General features: G+C 40.1%; 2 protein-coding genes across 2 annotated transcripts; one reads left to right on the plus strand and one right to left on the minus strand.

Annotated features, from left to right (window-relative positions):
• Window positions 1-526: 526 nt before the first annotated feature.
• Window positions 527-6,087, minus strand: hsbp1a (heat shock factor binding protein 1a). The gene is made up of 4 exons (XM_030766407.1): window positions 5,907-6,087; window positions 5,080-5,146; window positions 3,605-3,728; window positions 527-3,436 (listed from the first exon to the last, which is right to left on the minus strand). Exons 1-3 carry the CDS (start codon window positions 5,949-5,951, stop codon window positions 3,607-3,609), a joined length of 234 nt encoding a protein of 77 aa, XP_030622267.1. The 5' UTR covers window positions 5,952-6,087; the 3' UTR covers window positions 527-3,436; window positions 3,605-3,606.
• Window positions 6,088-7,851: 1,764 nt separating this feature from the next.
• On the plus strand, window positions 7,852-13,800 carry atxn1l (ataxin 1-like). The gene is made up of 3 exons (XM_030765744.1): window positions 7,852-7,976; window positions 10,165-11,318; window positions 12,072-13,800. Exons 2-3 carry the CDS (start codon window positions 10,290-10,292, stop codon window positions 13,461-13,463), a joined length of 2,421 nt encoding a protein of 806 aa, XP_030621604.1. The 5' UTR covers window positions 7,852-7,976; window positions 10,165-10,289; the 3' UTR covers window positions 13,464-13,800.
• Window positions 13,801-16,773: the final 2,973 nt, after the last annotated feature.

The following is a 16,773-nucleotide window of genomic DNA, read 5'->3' on the forward strand; positions in this document are numbered from 1 at the left end:
AGCCGCTTATCCTAATTAGGGTCATGGGGGGTGCTGGAGCCTATCCCAGCATTCACTGGGCGAAAGGCGGGGAAACACCCTGGACGGGTCGCCAGTCCATTGCAGTGTCCAAAAACAATCCATTCATCTTTGTGATTCATTTCATCCATCCACAGAGTAAGAGTAGGAGAAAATGTATCCCTTAATTTCATTATCACACTGTCATACTGTTCAAACATGCGCTGCCTTTTAAATCATCTATTTAAATGATTTAATCTTGAATACCACTGCAATCTCAGAAACATAAATTTTGTAAGACAAAATGAAAATTGAATTATGTATTACATCATTTGACCTTTTAATTACCCCATGTACACTGTGTCAAATTCCTACTGAGAGCCATTTTAACTCTGAAGAGAGAAGTTAAATATGAGAGGATGATTGTTATCATGTAAACCCCAAATTAGTTTCCATTATGTTTTAAAAACCTGTCCCCTTATGAACTCTACAGCAGCACATAAACTGAAAAGGTGTTGAGATAAATAAGTGAATGAATACCATTTATTGTAATCAGCAAGGAAAAGAACAAATTGACATCACTAACACTTCTACATACAGAGGAACATTCCCTAGTGGGCAAGTCATGTTTACACAGAAACACAATTTATCAGCAGGAAAATACCTCTAATTTCATAATCAAGAATTCAACACTGTTACATGAGAGCAATGAGTTTTGCATATTTTAAAGAGGAGAAGTGGAAACAAACACTCTTATGAACATAAGAGCACCAAATGGTCCAACTTAAAGATATGAAGTAGTTAAGGAATGGTGCACCTGTGAGATGTGCCCTGAGCAATGAAACCTGTTGCATGGCAGATATTAAGTAGTCTAGATGACAGCTGGACCTGACTGTCAGTGAAATGAAGACTTAACATTCTTTTAGTTTCACATGTCAATACTAAGCCACTGTCAGAAAGAATGCTCAGCAGATAAAACAGATTATATCAAATGCGGTTCTACAAAAGAAATACACGTTTCATTTTAATTGCTCTTTACATTGTTTATCATTTAAAAAGAAAATAGGACTTATATGAAAAAACAAGCTTTTGGTGTCAGTATAGTCCTAGCAAACTCTGCACTTCCTAGTTTAGTATGAAATGAAACGATCTGTCAAAAAGAATTTATGGCACTTAAAATTTAAGTTCAGATGCACCTATTTGATGTTTTCTTTTGAAACGCTTCAACATCTACAGCCTGAATGAAATGACCTCATACTGCTGCCTTTTCTAGTTTACGTTTCGTTTTAGTTTAGGCAGCAATCTGGAGTGACAAGAGAATCATCATCATGTTAGAGCTGGGTATTCAGCATGTTAGAGCTGGGTATTCAGCATGGTGGACCAGGCATGAGCCCCTTTGGGACTAAAGCCATGCAACACTTCCCTGTTCCATATTATAGCTTTGGCTAATTTTGATGCGGAACAGAATTGACCTTGCTAGGCTCGTCTGTCTTTCTGCTGCTGAGCTTCTGCTGACACACTGCTATTCTCAATTATTATCTCACCAGCAAGACACTGTCCATCGTTTCTTCCTTCCCCTTCCCTTTCACAGAGCCCCGCGGCTGGCACTGGATTAATCTCTGGTGAGTTTACCACCCCTGCTTACTGCATCACAGTGCACAGGCCAGACAGGGGGAGGCCAAAAAGAAATCTGCCACATTTTCAACACTGACACCATGTAAAAAATGGGTCAACACACTATCAACTACAGATGAGCAAGCTGCCTGCTGTATAAATCTTCACCTCTACATGGGATCCAGTCAACACGAGTCTATGTATAAGAATTTCTCGGTGTCTATGGGTTTGGTCTTAATAACCATGTCAACCAGCAAAAGACCATCTACTGCTTCAAGCTTAATGTTGGCATACTTCCATGCCCTCTGGAAAGTCCTGGATGTTCCAGTTGCGTAGGTGGAAATCGGGTCCCTGCAGTACGTTGTAAACAGTTATGATTATTTTGCTTCTTGACAAATGGGACCATGCTCCCTCATTGCCCAAGTGCCTGAAAAGCTCTAGGGAAGTCTTTTTCCCCTTTTAACAGTGACATTTCTGCAAAGCACAGATATGGGGCATTTAGGAGCCCAACAACCTTTGACTTTAATTTGAACCTTTGTCCTCTATTTTGACTTCCTAATCTGGTCTGAGATCAGTTTCATTCAGCTTCATTTAAGTAAAAGTGGGGTTTTTTCCAGCTAGTGTAGAAACAAAAATTTGTCACGATCATGCTTGGTTTTCTCAAAGGTTGTTCTAAAAAAACAAATAAAACCTGCTTCATGAATCCATGGTTGTACCAAATCATATGATGCAAAATTTGATTAATATTTCATAACCATCCATTTGTTCAGACACATCTTTTTCAGTTTTTGAAGGGAGGTCCATTTTACCACAAATGAGTCCATTATAACATCATAACACTTTAAACTTCCAAATACGGAACTTTTCTCATTAATTAGCTCAGTAGACCAATAAATACCAATATTTTTGTTGCTTACATTTCACAATCCAACACCTATTTGACAGGTTTACAGTTTGTCTTTTTTAACCCTTAGACTTTAAAAAAAAAAAACATCAAATCATCCATCACTATTAAAGGTTCAACAAATCTATTTAGTTATCAGGTCATCACATAACCATAATTTTCCTTTTAAGCCCAATGAGATTTCAATGTTCATTATACCAACAATCATACATTATTGGCCAGGCCTGAAAATCAGCATCTAACTACCACGCCTGATTCTAATCCTGCTCCTCGACTATTCGTTTCATAGTGTGTAGAAATTAACACTCCTTCTGAAAATACAATAAATTTTGATATAACTTATCTTCAAATCTTGGCTTCCCCAACCAACACTGAGAGGACGAGAGCAGAAAATAGATTAATTTTTCTCAAGTGTTTCAATATGTTTTAAACCATTAGGCTATATTGCAGAAATGATAAGAGGAATAACTCAACTTGAGTATCCAATTCTGACACTCAAATTCTGGTGACAGTGCCTCAAGGGATACATAGGGGACAGAAACTGGCTGAATCAGCTCATAACAAAGTATAAGTACGAATCATCCCTTATTTGCTAAGTAAAAAGTTTTTTTTCATGTTGTTTACTTCACTGGTCAAAGTCACTCTTAAACTTCTCTATGTTAACTTGTAAAAAGGGAACAGTGAACTGGGCCTTTTATATATGAAAGCACTTTAATAACAGAATATACGGCATTGAAATCTGGTTGGCAAGACAGTGACACTAAATAGTGGCATGAGCATTACTTAGTTCTTGTGTCACTTAGAATAAGGTCAAGTTATAAAACATGCTTCACATTCACATTCCCACAAACAGCCACAAAACAAATGCCCACTGAAAGGATACTTTCTTCTTCACTGTGTAACTTGGGTTACTTGTAAATTCTAGGAGAACAAATCAAAACTAGTAATCAATATCAAATTCAAACCGACAAATCCAACATAAAACAATAGTGATTAGTTACTGTTTTGTATAAACCTTTAAAGATAATTCTATAATTTTGCAGTCAAAGTTTTCAGTTAAAGACATATCTGAATTGGTAGCATAATCACCTTCATGCTGTACCCTGAGCATCTGTGATCTTGTTTTCTCCTTCTAGGTCTTCCACACCAGCCTGAGTCATGACATCAGCAATGTTCTTCTCCAAGTCATCGATCCGTGTACTCATCTCATCAAGTGTTGTGATTAAGGAAGAATTAGCATAACATTTACATAACACAAGGTCTTGTAATGTATTAACATAATCATAATACATAAGTCAGCACAGACCAATCTTCAGGAACATACTACATCATGAAACAGTTATAACAGTCTTACCACAACAGTTCATTTGTATGTCAGTGATTTCTCTGGTGACAAAACCATGGACCAGTAATTGTCAATGTCCTGAATAGGCTATTTTTTTTGTTGTTGTTCAGAACTAGTAACCCTGATTAATCTAAGACATAACTGTCTGTTGAGGAGCTGAAGCAGGTATATTTGTCAATGCTGGTCTGAATAAAGATGCTGAAGGCTTGGAATCATTTAGGAATGAAAAACACTGCACATAATGCAATTAAGACATTAATAAACAACTGGCGACAGAGGATTAAGACCAGAAAGAGTCTGCAATAGTTATAGTTATATCCAAGACACAGGGAAATATCAATACCCAACAAAGAGCTCACACGTCATGCAGCCAGAAGGGTCAGAAGTAAGGGTAATGGTTATATAAAGACCTGCAAGGAGATTAACCTTATGTTACAGTGATTCCAACAAATATGAGTTGAGATGCACAGAATGCTTGGAATCTCCTAGTATAAGCAACTGTATTCCACTGTCTGTATGGAATGAGAAAAAGGAAGAGAAATTAAACAAAAGAGAAGGAATTTAGAGGTGCCTTTGTACATAAACACATGTGGTTAGGTAATAAGTATTTTTCCTATCAGAAATTTTAAACTCCAACACAGTGGAGTTCTTTGGGTTTTTACCTTCAAAAATATGAAGGTGTTCGCAAAGCATACACAGTACTGTCACACTCTGCATACATTCGCTACCATGCATTTTGTATGAACCATATAGCTGAAGAAATAAACTGTTGTAAAGCAACTGTCACAGTTAACAGAACATATATGAGGCAAATCTGTCACATATCCATTACTATTAATGTTGCGAGTAAAGATAAAAAGGCGGCTGCTCCAAATAAGATGATATAATGTATCTAATTCTGTTCTATAAGTCTTTTTATAAAATTGCTTCAATAAAGTATATATTTTCCCTTTTAAAATGTCCAATATTAAGCAGATAATGTCAGCATTCCAGTCTGTGAATATGCAAACAATGCAAATGTGTGACTTAATATTGCAGGCATTATATACCTTCAAACAAGACTGTTACTACAGAATCCAAGTAAGTTTCATCACATAGAGGTCCATCAGTGATTAAAATTATAATTCACTTTTGGATGATACATTTATTTGCATTATTTACAGTTTTGAAAGTTATTTACATTAAATGTACTAAGCTGTAAATAGTGGAAGCAGGATATTTCTCCCAATAATCTGGTCTGACATGGTCTGGAACTTGTCTTGAATCTGCTGCAACAGGGACTGCACCTTGAAGGAAACACAATGATTAAAACTCAAAATCTTGTGCCAAGTAAGCATGACCATGATAGCATAGAACACGATGGTCTAAATATTTCTTGTGAGTACACGGATGGACAGGCTCATATCCACAGGCACAAAAGCATCTTCTGAACTTTGTAGGCGTTAAGGTTGCTCCTCGCCGCGGATGAGCGCTAAAAACAGCTGCTGAACATGCTCCTGCGCGCGGGAGTATCGGAAACCATGGAAACAACGAGCATTTTAAGCGATCCAAGTTAGTTCAGAGGTGTTACACAAACTCCAACGCACATACACGTACAAATCAATCTGTACACTCCGCTGAAAACTCAGTGTGTATTAGATATATCACTCCCAAGCTCAGCATGCTTTAATTGCTGTCGACTTGAATATAACCCTTCACTTTCAACTGTACACCATTTTAAGCTGATGTAGAGCTAGTTCGGAGAAAGCTAGTTTGAGAATGGCCTAACCCAGTGATAAATAATATTATTTTCAAATTATCACTTTTCAAAACAACTCAGTGCCGTCGGAACACAGTTACGCCTAGTCCACAATTTGATTGATCATTCTGAGATGTATTTTCACTATCGACCTAGCAACACAACACGTTAGCTACGTTCATTATCATACGCTACTGGCACTGCAACAGTAGTAACCGGTTCGCTATGAGACAACTCGTGCGACCACTATTTCACCACACCGCATGCTAGCTGGTCGTTTTGGGGAGCAGTTAGCAAAGGTTACTCACCACAACAGTCATATCCTGAGTAGATTTAGAGTCCGTCGCGGACATGTTTATATTTGTTCAATTATTTGCCTCCGTTCCACGTAAGTTTCACCTAATATAATCAAGCTCAATCACCTTCCCAACCTATACACAACTCAGGTTCTCACACCCAATCTAAGAAGAACCAATCCACTGTGTTTGCTTGAATCGCTGGAACTATAGTACGGATTTACGACAGAGCCTGCTTTACAACGCGCATGTTTAAATCTCGCGAGATTAAAACGCATGTTTGCGCTCACATCTAACAAGTTCCGCGCAATACTATGTTTTATGTGGTATATGTCAACAGTAGTAATATTCAGCGCTCCATATAAAGCTTAATATTCGTGTACATAATTCTATGTTTGTATACGGTATATTTTAATGGTAGCAATGTACACACTGCATAGAGGGGTTACTGTAGGCCTACATGTACAGGTACACATGACGTGCCATGTATACTTGGTCCAGATTGTTTTTGAAATTGTTTAGAGACCATTTTACAATGTGTAATCTGCATGGAGTCGCATGGACGTGTCCGACAAGGTTTCCAGATTTGATCGAGCTCAATAAGAGTTTAGGAATCTTTGAATGAAGCTGAAATACGTATCATATTGACACTGCTCACATTGCACCAGCCTTTTTTTCAGTGGGGATAATTGTCCAGGAATAAGCACACGATTACTATTCCGTTGTGACTGCTTTGGAATTTGTTACTGTGTTATGGAAATATCGGTTTTGGTTGTTAGTTTGGTTGTTCTTCGTTGTTGCTGCAACTGTACGATTACAGCTTTTGCCCCTAATTTCATTCAGGATCACAGCAAACTTCAGCTAATTTGGGAAATGCGTAGACAAGCTCTAAAGCTTTAGTACATGACTGATGAATTAATTTAATATAACAAAACATCAGTGTACAAAGCCCTGCGTAGAAAGAAGAAGGAAAAAAAGAAAAAGGAGAGGATGACATTATAATTAAAAAGTTGTTCATGAAGATACCATTTTTGGTATTTCATTTATCCGTGTAGTATGGAAGAAGGAACAATTTATTGACTCCGCAGAACAAAGGTGAAATGTTGCCATTGCTATTATGACTGACCCTTTCAGTGTAAACCTAATTTTTTTCTACATGGAAAAAGCTATATAAAGGCTCTACTCCAAGTAAGTTTCTTGCTTGCACTTCATACGTATCACACACCTGGCAATCATAGAAGCATTGGATATGACCTTTTAATAATGTTTTGGAGGGTTTGTGACATTCGAAAAGATAACAGAACTATTATGCAGTGGAAGAGGGTTAAAGAGGCTTTGAAAATCTGTTCCAGCGTCTTAAACTTTCACTTCAATGTGTTTAATGAAGTAGTCTGGTGTATCTCTAGTATGACACAGAGACCCTGTTGCGTTTTGCTTGACTGCTAAACGTCTGGGTGTATATTGCCTGGTCTCTCCTTAGATATGAATATGGTGTACAACATAAAACTGAAGCAGTCTGTCTTAAACGGAAGAATTTTTTTTCGTGGTCTTATTTGAGACGCGAAGGGGGAGGGACATGTCTATGAGCGTTGAACTGCAGCAATCGCAGTTTGACAATAAATAGAAAGGTAACTGTAATTTATTTATCTATTTATTTATTTATTTATTTATTTATTTATTTATTTATAAGACCGAAATTAAAGAGAGTGCGAGAGAGAGGAAGAAAGGGAAAAAAGAAAAGAGGACAAATGAACATTATAGCGGACGTTGTGCATGAAACACCGAATTAATAGTAAAGGTGTACGTTTAACATTTTTAACATAAATATATCTGTTTGACAGTAATTTCACTGTTTAAGGACACAGTACAAATCGGACATGCCACAATTTCAGCAATCAATAATTTACCCAGGAAATCAAATCTCCCCAACTTGACGTCATCCAGAAGCGCCACTGGGGTTTCGTCTGCTGGCCTCTCACTGTAATGGGCAGAAATCATCAGCCCTGATTTGATCATTGATTCATTATTTTAACTCGCTAATAACCTAAAGAAGAAACAGGGGTTACATCATGACATGCGCAAGTAAGTATTTGTAAAGAACGTTGATCGTTATGTGTGAAAATGATGTGTTTATCCAGTTTGTTAAGATGCGATTAGCTTGCTAGCAGCGGGTGGCTATCTAGCATAAGCACCTAGTGTCCACTTAAACCACAAATTATGGCGGTGCTTAGCCTGCTTGTTGCTAACAGCGTTCGGGCAGTGCTCAGAGTGTTCTGTTGGAAATGTTTGATCCAGTTTTATGAAATGGACCATATATCACCATGCTCTAAAGGTGGTGGTGTTATCTGTCTGTTGTTTTGCAGTGTTGCTAGTAAGCAAGTGTAATGGCCTTCTTATTTAGCGTTAGCTTGCTAACTAGCTTGTAATGCTAGGAAAAAATCAAGGTTTGTGATTAAAAATAATAGTTTGTGTTTGTAAATAAAACGAGCTTGTGTTTCAGTTGATAATAGATCTTGAATCAAACTGAATGCATTTTTGATATCGTAACTATTACCGTGACTCATTGAAGAGGAGCAGAATACTTAATTTACTGATGATAGTCTACAGTAATGCCCACAGCCATTCTGTCATTTTCATTAAATGCACATAGTTAATAACTAATTTTCTGTTCCATTTTTGTATTGCTATCGGCAATCATAAGAAGTTACACACTGACAGGCTGACAGAAACTGCTCATCATAATGTTGACATATTTGATAAAGGCTTATTAGATTTTTATCTTAGCGTTGTCTACTGTGATCTTTGAATAGAAGTTTCATATGGGCATTTCTCCTTTTTTTTACGAATCGGTAGTGCAAGATATCACCTTGCTTTATTATTTACCCTTTGATCGTTGCACAACACAATCTGAGTCGGACTAGTGGTATTTTTGTTAACAAAATCTTAAATATTTTTGATGAATTGTATCACCGCTGGCAGTGTTTGTGTATTTCGAACATTGGAGAGGACTGAAAATCCGTGTTTTCTGTTTTCAAGTCGCTGTTCATCTCAGTCGCTGAAGAATAATCACAGAGGCCCGTGTTACAGGACAGTACAGTTATGTTGAGAGAAAGATGTTTTGAGTTGTTTTGTATAATTTTAATGTTGTTACTTTGTTAAGGCTACAGCTCTCTAACATGGCCTCACAAACATCACATATGTGATCCTTATTTTATATGTTGCATTTATTTGACTTGTCCTTTTGTCTATATTCCTAAAATATTAGGAATTTTAAGTTGAAAATGAATGTTCGTTGAATCCTTTTCACACCTTAAAGCCCCTTGTCCTGTGCTGACACTGTCAAAAAGGCACTACCCAAACCATGTGGAATGTTTAAAGATCTTTTTTTTTTTTTTTTTGCTTTGTAAATAAGATTAAATTCGTTATTAGCTTAATGTATATGAATACATTAGCGAGTCAGAGGAAGGGTACCTGGAGAACACTCTGGAATGGATAAAGCCAGGGAGCCTTGCCCCATATACGGTATGAACTTATGATCGATTATACAAATTCTTAAAGAAAATTGTTTGCGTCTTCCTGAAGTCATTGTTTAATCGCATTATACAGCTTTTCCTCTGACTTTAGGACGAGTGGCTCCTCGCAATCCATAAATTAGCCATTGTAATTATAGACGTTATGAAAATAGCTAGATCACTATAGAAACTGGTGTATGCTACAGTATGTACACTTTTCTCAAACAAATCTGAAAAGCTGAATCCTACTATGAGTAGTGTGTAAGGGGCTGAGCAGTCCATGCAAAGTCAGAACAGTGGCAAAAAGTGTAGGCCAAACCAGGCCATAGCCCTTATCTAGCAATGTGCCAGCAACTAGGGTGGAATTGAAAGCAGTTCTGTAGAAAGTTAATTATGCCATTTTTATGATGCAATTAACCTTTCACACATATAGATAAGCCAGTTGCATCACTCATCATATCTCTAGATAGCTTCTGTAGTTTATGCTTTTTTTCTTTTCTTTTTTTTTAAACTTTAACAGAGCTTGATTGGTTGCAGTGAAGTTGCAGCTTTTATTCCCAGGATTTATCTTATGCAAATCTCAAATCAGTTTACACCGTCTGTTTGATATACAGTGGTACTCAAGTAGATGCTACAGTTGGAGTAGGAATAGATTGACTTATTACTGTGGTTTGCTAAAGTGGGTTTAAAGTACATTGCTTAAATCCAAGGAAATATCACAATGCTTACTGATCACTATTCCTGTTTTGTATATGTAGGTGAGATTATGGATGAGGTCAGTAGGAGGTTCTCAGAGCTGATTCCAGTGGCGCTGATTCCCTGGGTGACAGGCCCTGCTCCTTTTACCTCTCAGTAACAACACCTTTAACCAGTCCAGACCACCATGAAGCCAGCACATGAACGCAACCAGGAGTGCCTCCCTCCAAAGAAGCGGGACCTTCCAGTCAACAACATTAGCAGCAGCAGCAGCACAGGGGGTAGTGGGGTTGGAGGAGGAGGGGGCGGTGCTGGCGGCGGAGAGGAAGCCCCATCGACACAGAGCCCTGGAGCAGGCGGCGAACCTCAGGGAGGAGGCAACAGTAGCGAATGGATGCGCGCTCAATCGGGCCTACGTTACATAGAGGGCTCTGATAGTCTGCAGGGGCTTCCGGTTGACCAGTACAGCATGCTCTATAAAGTAGCCGTGCCCTCTGTCACTTACTCGCCCACTAGCTTGCACCCAGTGCTGAGCCACATTTCTCCTGCGTATACGGTTCCCTCACCTCTGCTTCAACACACAGGCATCCCCTATCCGCCGGTTGGCTATGCCCAGATCCCCCATTCATCTTTGCAGTTTATTAGTTCACCTTACGCAGCAGTTCCCTATGCTGTTCCACCTGGTTTTGTTCCCAGTCCCTTGATATCACCACAATCTGCCATCCCCCAGCCACACCCAGTCTCTCATTTGGTCCCTTACCCATCAGTCATTCAGGAGGGTGTGGTCTCTTCTCCCCCTCAGCCCCAGGTGTCAGCTCATGCTTATGCCAAAGTGGCTGCGCCTGCTGGAGTCCCAATAGTCCTGCCATCTGAGCAGGCTGCAGCACAGCAGCAACTTGGAACGGTTGGAATGTTACCTGCTGCAGAACTCAGCCCCAGAGGTGTGCCTGTGTACTATCACCCGTCTGGTGGTGCCAGGGCAACTCCCCATAGTGGCTCACTAGAGCAGGAGAGGGAAGTGAACGGTGGGGAGAGGGAACAGGGTGGCAGGGAACCCCTGCAGGATGCCATTTATATGGCTAGAAATACACGTGTGCTACAGACAGCGCCTGGAGCAGCTACACTGGAGACCCAGCAGGACAGGAGCCTGAGGAATCGGAGGCAGGATGGAAGAGTCTCTCCAGGACAGCGCAGCACCCCTGACACAGACTTGGAAGTAAGAGGCCCCTGCCTTGTAGCATGCCAGCAATCTGTCAGCTCCGCATGTCGTACCTTTACCATAAATCCTTTCCATTTTATGTTGATTGTAATTTCAGTTATTGTACCAAAGGCTCATTCCACGTAAAGCTTTTATCATTGTGGATATAAAACACGTAGACATATCGCATAGATTATGTACAGTTGAAAGTTAATTGTGAGCCATCAAGTGCGTTCACTGTTTAAGTGTAATCAAAACTAGGTTTATCACTGTCACCCCAGAATGTGGCTGTTAAGGGAAAGTTTGGTAAATGTTTATATTGATGAGTAAATTATTAATAGACTGTCAAGAACAGCAGTGCTGTTACAGTAACTGGATTTCACATGCAATGCTAGACTGCTAAATTGAAAATTCTTTTGCTCAGCACCAGTTACACCAAGTTCTACTCCACTTCCTTCCTTTATCAGCTTTACCATGGATGTGTATTTGTCATTGAGCAATCTCTGGTCAAACTAATTCTTCTGGGAAAATTAAGAGAGGACTTTTTGAATTTACCCAGTAAATCAGCTGAAAATCAAATTGTAGGGGTTTGGAAACACAAGTTCATAGAAGTAGATGTGGCGTCAGTTATATTTGGCTTGGCAGAAGTTGTGACAACATCTCCTCTGTTTTATATTAAAGCAAATTCTCTCTTAATGGTTTGTTGCATTTCATTCTGGTCTTTAGGTACAGTTTCTCCCACATACTTATGCAGTTCTTGTTTCTTTTAAGGTTCAGCAAGTGGTTGGACGTCTTGCCTCACCAGTCCACAGTGTTAGTGGGAGTCGTAAAGATGCGCCCCATGGTCCCCTGAATCTGTCTCAGGGTTCCCAAAGGGATAGGGAGGCTCATGGAGAGAACAGAGCAGCGTTTGTGTCACATTCGCTTGGGCCTATGGAGTCCAGGGCTCAACCCCCTCAACAGACGGTGCAGTCAGGCCATCATGCAGTGATCCTGGCCAACGGGCAGCCTGTTCTTGTGCCCCTGGACTACCAACACCAACAGCAGCAAGTGCAACATTATCCAAGTCAACCTAATGATGCTGCCAGTGCAGCAACCATGGCCTCTCCTACTTCATACTCCAAAGCCTCAGATGCTGCAGCCTCAGTGTGCCTCCCAGAGCGGGCAGTGGTTGAGCTGGCACCCCAGCAGAGTCATCAGCCCTCTCAACAGGCTGGTGTCCCAGCAACGCCAGCTGTGCTACCAGCAGTGCCGATGGCTCCTGCTGCCTCTGGCCCCTCACACTTCATGAAGGGAGCCATTATCCAACTTGCAACCGGAGAGCTGAAGCGTGTGGAGGACTTGCAGACTCAGGACTTTGTGCGAAGTGCGGAGGTGAGTGGCGGCTTGAAAATCGATTCGAGTATGGTGGTTGACATCCGGGCGAGCCACCAGCGGCCTGGTCTAGTCGCCTTGCACTTCACTGTTGGGGAGCAGCAGAGCAAGGTGACCATAGACGTACCTCCAGAGCACCCTTTCTTTGTCTTTGGTCAGGGCTGGTCCTCCTGCAGCCCTGAACGTTCAGCCCAACTATATGGACTCACGTGCCACCACTTGCAGGTAGGAGATGTCTGTGTGTCCATTACACTGCAACAGCAAGGGCAGCCGCAGCAGAAAATACAACAGCAGCAACAACAACAGCAACAGCACCAGGTACAAGCCAGGACTTCTACCAAAGCCAACTCCACTTCTGGGGCCATATCCCAACCTATGGGGCCACCGGCGCCTCAGCACTCACGGCCACAGGGCCACTTCAAGATGGACCGCATTCACAGGGAGAGGGATAGGGACAGAGAAAGGGGAGACAAGGAGGAACCCATGCAACTTGTGGCCACAGGGCACGGTGATGTGCCACCCAGACCAAACAGAACTTCAGCAGAACATACTCGGAGCCAGAGCAGTTATTATTTGCACACGGAGGGTCAATCTCGGTCAGGGATGGGAGGAGCAAGTTCTTCGTTGGGCACATCTCAAAGACGCTGGTCTGCCCCTGGCTTCCAAAGATACGCCATCAAGAGTGAGGATGGGAGCCGAGCCTCGGCAGCCACGGCGGGCTCTTCACGCTCCTTTATCCCTCAGGAGGTCAAGCTATCCATTGAGGGTCGCTCTAATGCTGGGAAGTAGCAGCAGTCATGGCAGCAGACACAGCAGCCAGTGATTGTCCAAGGGAGCAATGTGTCAGAAACAGACAAGATATATGAGAGTAAGTGAGAGAGAGAGAGAAAGAGAGAGAAAGAGGGAATGTAGCCTCAGAATGTTTGAGATTTTGCACACATTAGAAAATCACACCCCTGTTCTTTCTTTTCACGTTTCTTTTGAGGAGAGCACTTGGGCGAGTTAGTGCCAGTTTATGGTTGTTACAGATGGCCAGAGTGAACATTTGAGAGGGCAGCTTCAGCTGGTAAATCATCTACCAAAGCCTTGAGTCCCACAGATAAAATATCACTTTATTTGGCAGTCATCATTTTCATAGAGCTGTCTCGCAAGTCTTTGATCCAGTTAGTCTGCTATGTTATTCAAGGGGTGTTGATAAGAGAGCTGGTGTAGTAATCATACTTTTTTTTTTCATCTGACCTCAAATAACCCTTTTCCCAAGACAGATTGTTTAGATACTGCTACCAAAAAGACACTTTAATGCTCTCTGTGTAATTTTTGAGAAAAACTTATCTCTTAGTCTAGCAAGTATTTGCCTTGGCTAAGAAATAGTTACTTGCTAATATTGTTTTACTTCACATCTCTGGCAAGAGACGTATACTTCTCCTGTCCCTTCATTTTACCCTTTTTTTGTGTCTTTTCTGGGTGGCTCTGCTGAAGAGAGCTTTGCTCTAGTTTGGAGTTGCAGAACAGTTGCGTGACTTCTCTCTCAATCGATCAGTCCAACAATCAATAAACAATCTTTTTTAGAAATAATCTTAAAATAAACACACACCTCTGTTGTTGTCACACCTGAGTTTACACTTTCCACAGTATCATGCTTGACCTGTGCCACTTTTTTTTTTTTGTTTTTTTTGTTAAATCCTTTTTTGTTTTGGCGTTATGTTCAGAATCTGCATTCCAGTATCAAAGTGATAGCTCATCCTCACACTAGAGGGATCACCTGTGTCTCTCATTAGAACCTGCCTGAGAGAAAGTCTTCTGTTTGCAGCACTCTGAAGCCTGGAGGGTGTCCCCTCGACTGTTGACTGGTTACTCTTATCATTTCTTTTGTCCTGGAGGCGACGTCCAGTGTCCACCAAAGTTGTCCCTGCTAACGAAGCCAAGACCAAACGTGACATAAGTTCTTGCTGCAAGCAGCTTGACCGGTGTCATGGAAACACATACAAATCTGCTCATTTTAATAGAAGTGTCCCCATCCCTGCAAACTACAGTGTTCAGTGGCCTAGAATGACCACTTTTTTTAGTTCATTTAATCCCTGCTCAGTTACTAAAATCAAAGCAATATGTCTATCAGAGCACAAGGCTGGGTTTATTTTCACCACACAGCTTTTATGGGGATTTTATTCTTTACACTATAATTTGTATATGTACAACAGCCGTGGTCTGTATGGACAGCCAAGAACTCTGTAACCTTCCTGCTTTTCAAAGGTTATGCACAGTTTTGACTTTTTTGTTCAACCAACATTCATAGAGTTCAAATAGATTTGCAATCAAAGCATGTGGCTGACCTCTTAAAGTAACATATTTTTTGTTTTGATAATGGATCTTTGTGGTAAGGTGGATTTTTACTTGATGGTTTACCAGAGACCCCCACTTATTTTCTTTCCAAGCACACCTACAAGAGAAGCTTATTCCAAAATCTTTGCTGAGGTTTTAGCAGTTTTGTTTTAGTCGGTGTATTGTGTAGGGTTCCTTCTTGTCCTTGCAATATTAGTCTGAATGATGTTGAAAACTGTCTTGTATTGCACATTGGTAAGTTTGCAGTTGGTTCACACTGACCTTGGAATGGGAATCCAATTTTTTATTTTTTGGGGTTTTTTTTTTGTTTTTATGAAGGGAAATTTGTGTAGTTTTTAAGTAACTGTCTTAAAAAATGTTTTTTTTGGAAGGTTAGAAACTGACAGGCATGGTTGACATTGTTTACAAATTAGCCAACAGAAAAATGCTGCAGTTTCACTTTTCATACACTGATTTAGTTACTGAAGAACTTTTAAATGGATGAAATTGACAAAGTGCAATTAGATCACCTTTTAAAAAAAAAACAAATCACATTTTATTTGAATTTCCATTCCAAAAAAAAAAAAAAAAAAAAGATTTTGACATTCCCATTATTACGTAGTGCAAATCACTTTTTTCCATTTCTCATGTGTCCCTTTTTCGGCCACGGTGCCATAGAATATAGATCCATCTCAGACAAGGAACATTAAGTCTCACTATTGTCTTGTTTCTAATGTCAAATTACCTCTGGTATTTGTGTGCTTGTCAGGTTGTCTTGGCATTGACAATATGTCATAATCTTTCCAGGTTCAATTTATAATGACTTTGGCTTTCTCACTTTCAAACAAAGTGTTAAAAAGAAGAAAGGTTTTTAGAATAGACTATAATGTCATGAAAGGCCTCACATTTTTGTAGCTCTCGTACTTGACCAATGATGTGATTGTGTGTTGCAAGTAGCATTAACTCACACCACTAATCTGTAAATGCAGAGTGAGGAGACCTTTTACCTCACTTTAAATAGCATTCTATAAGCGCAGAAATGTCATGCTTGCTCTGCATTGTCATTCACTGTTTCCCATGTTTATCTATCTTTTGTGTCCAATAAGAACGGTATATGTTTCTTTACGATTGTCAGTTGAGTTTAAGTATCAGTTCTATGTATTGGTTTCCAAATGTACTTAGTATTTGCATATCTGTCTGCATTTTCCAAAGTGATCCTACGTTTCAGAGAGTTTTTTCCTCCTGTCTTGAGGTGGTACATAGTGATGTGTGTGTGTGTGTGGAGACATTATCTGCAATTTGACATAGTCCCACTTTTGTGCTATTTATACTTTCTCCCAAATATAGTTTGTGCTCTTGCCTCTTTTTGTAGAACATTTCTGCGGAGTACAAGCCTCTAGAATTCAAAGTTCACTGAGGACACTAGCCACAGTCTTTTCCTCAGTGTAGAATGTCAGTCAGGGGTGGGTTCGTATCCAAAAGCAGTAAGTTACAGCTGGGCTGGACAGGCAGCAGTTCACAGTTTAAACAGGATTTTCTTTAAACTTAACAAAGAGTAGAGATGATTTGAGATGTGACCAAATATTATACAGTGTTGTGCAGTGAAATTGTGAGGTCATTGTACACAGTGGAACATTTTAAAAGATGTATTTCTTTTTGAATAATGCGTATGACACGGTTTTAATAAGCAATACCCTTACACAGCTTACCTGAATGATAACAAGTCAGTCCTTGCATGTGCTATGCAGTAAACTCTCTTGCGTAAAATCTTATCAGTATG

The sequence above is a fragment of the Chanos chanos genome, chromosome 2 (assembly GCF_902362185.1).
Source record: "Chanos chanos chromosome 2, fChaCha1.1, whole genome shotgun sequence".
NCBI classification, from domain to species: domain Eukaryota; kingdom Metazoa; phylum Chordata; class Actinopteri; order Gonorynchiformes; family Chanidae; genus Chanos; species Chanos chanos.

Coding starts and splice junctions, on each gene's coding strand:
- hsbp1a (XM_030766407.1), bottom strand. CDS start 5,951: ATGTCCGCGACGGACTCTAAATCTACTCAGGATATGACTGTTGTG. Junction 5,147..5,906: donor CTCAGGATATGACTGTTGTG/GTGAGTAACCTT, acceptor GTTTCCTTCAAG/GTGCAGTCCCTGTTGCAGCA. Junction 3,729..5,079: donor AGACCAGATTATTGGGAGAA/ATATCCTGCTTC, acceptor TAATCACAACAC/TTGATGAGATGAGTACACGG.
- atxn1l (XM_030765744.1), top strand. CDS start 10,290: ATGAAGCCAGCACATGAACGCAACCAGGAGTGCCTCCCTCCAAAGAAG. Junction 11,319..12,071: donor CCCCTGACACAGACTTGGAA/GTAAGAGGCCCC, acceptor GTTTCTTTTAAG/GTTCAGCAAGTGGTTGGACG.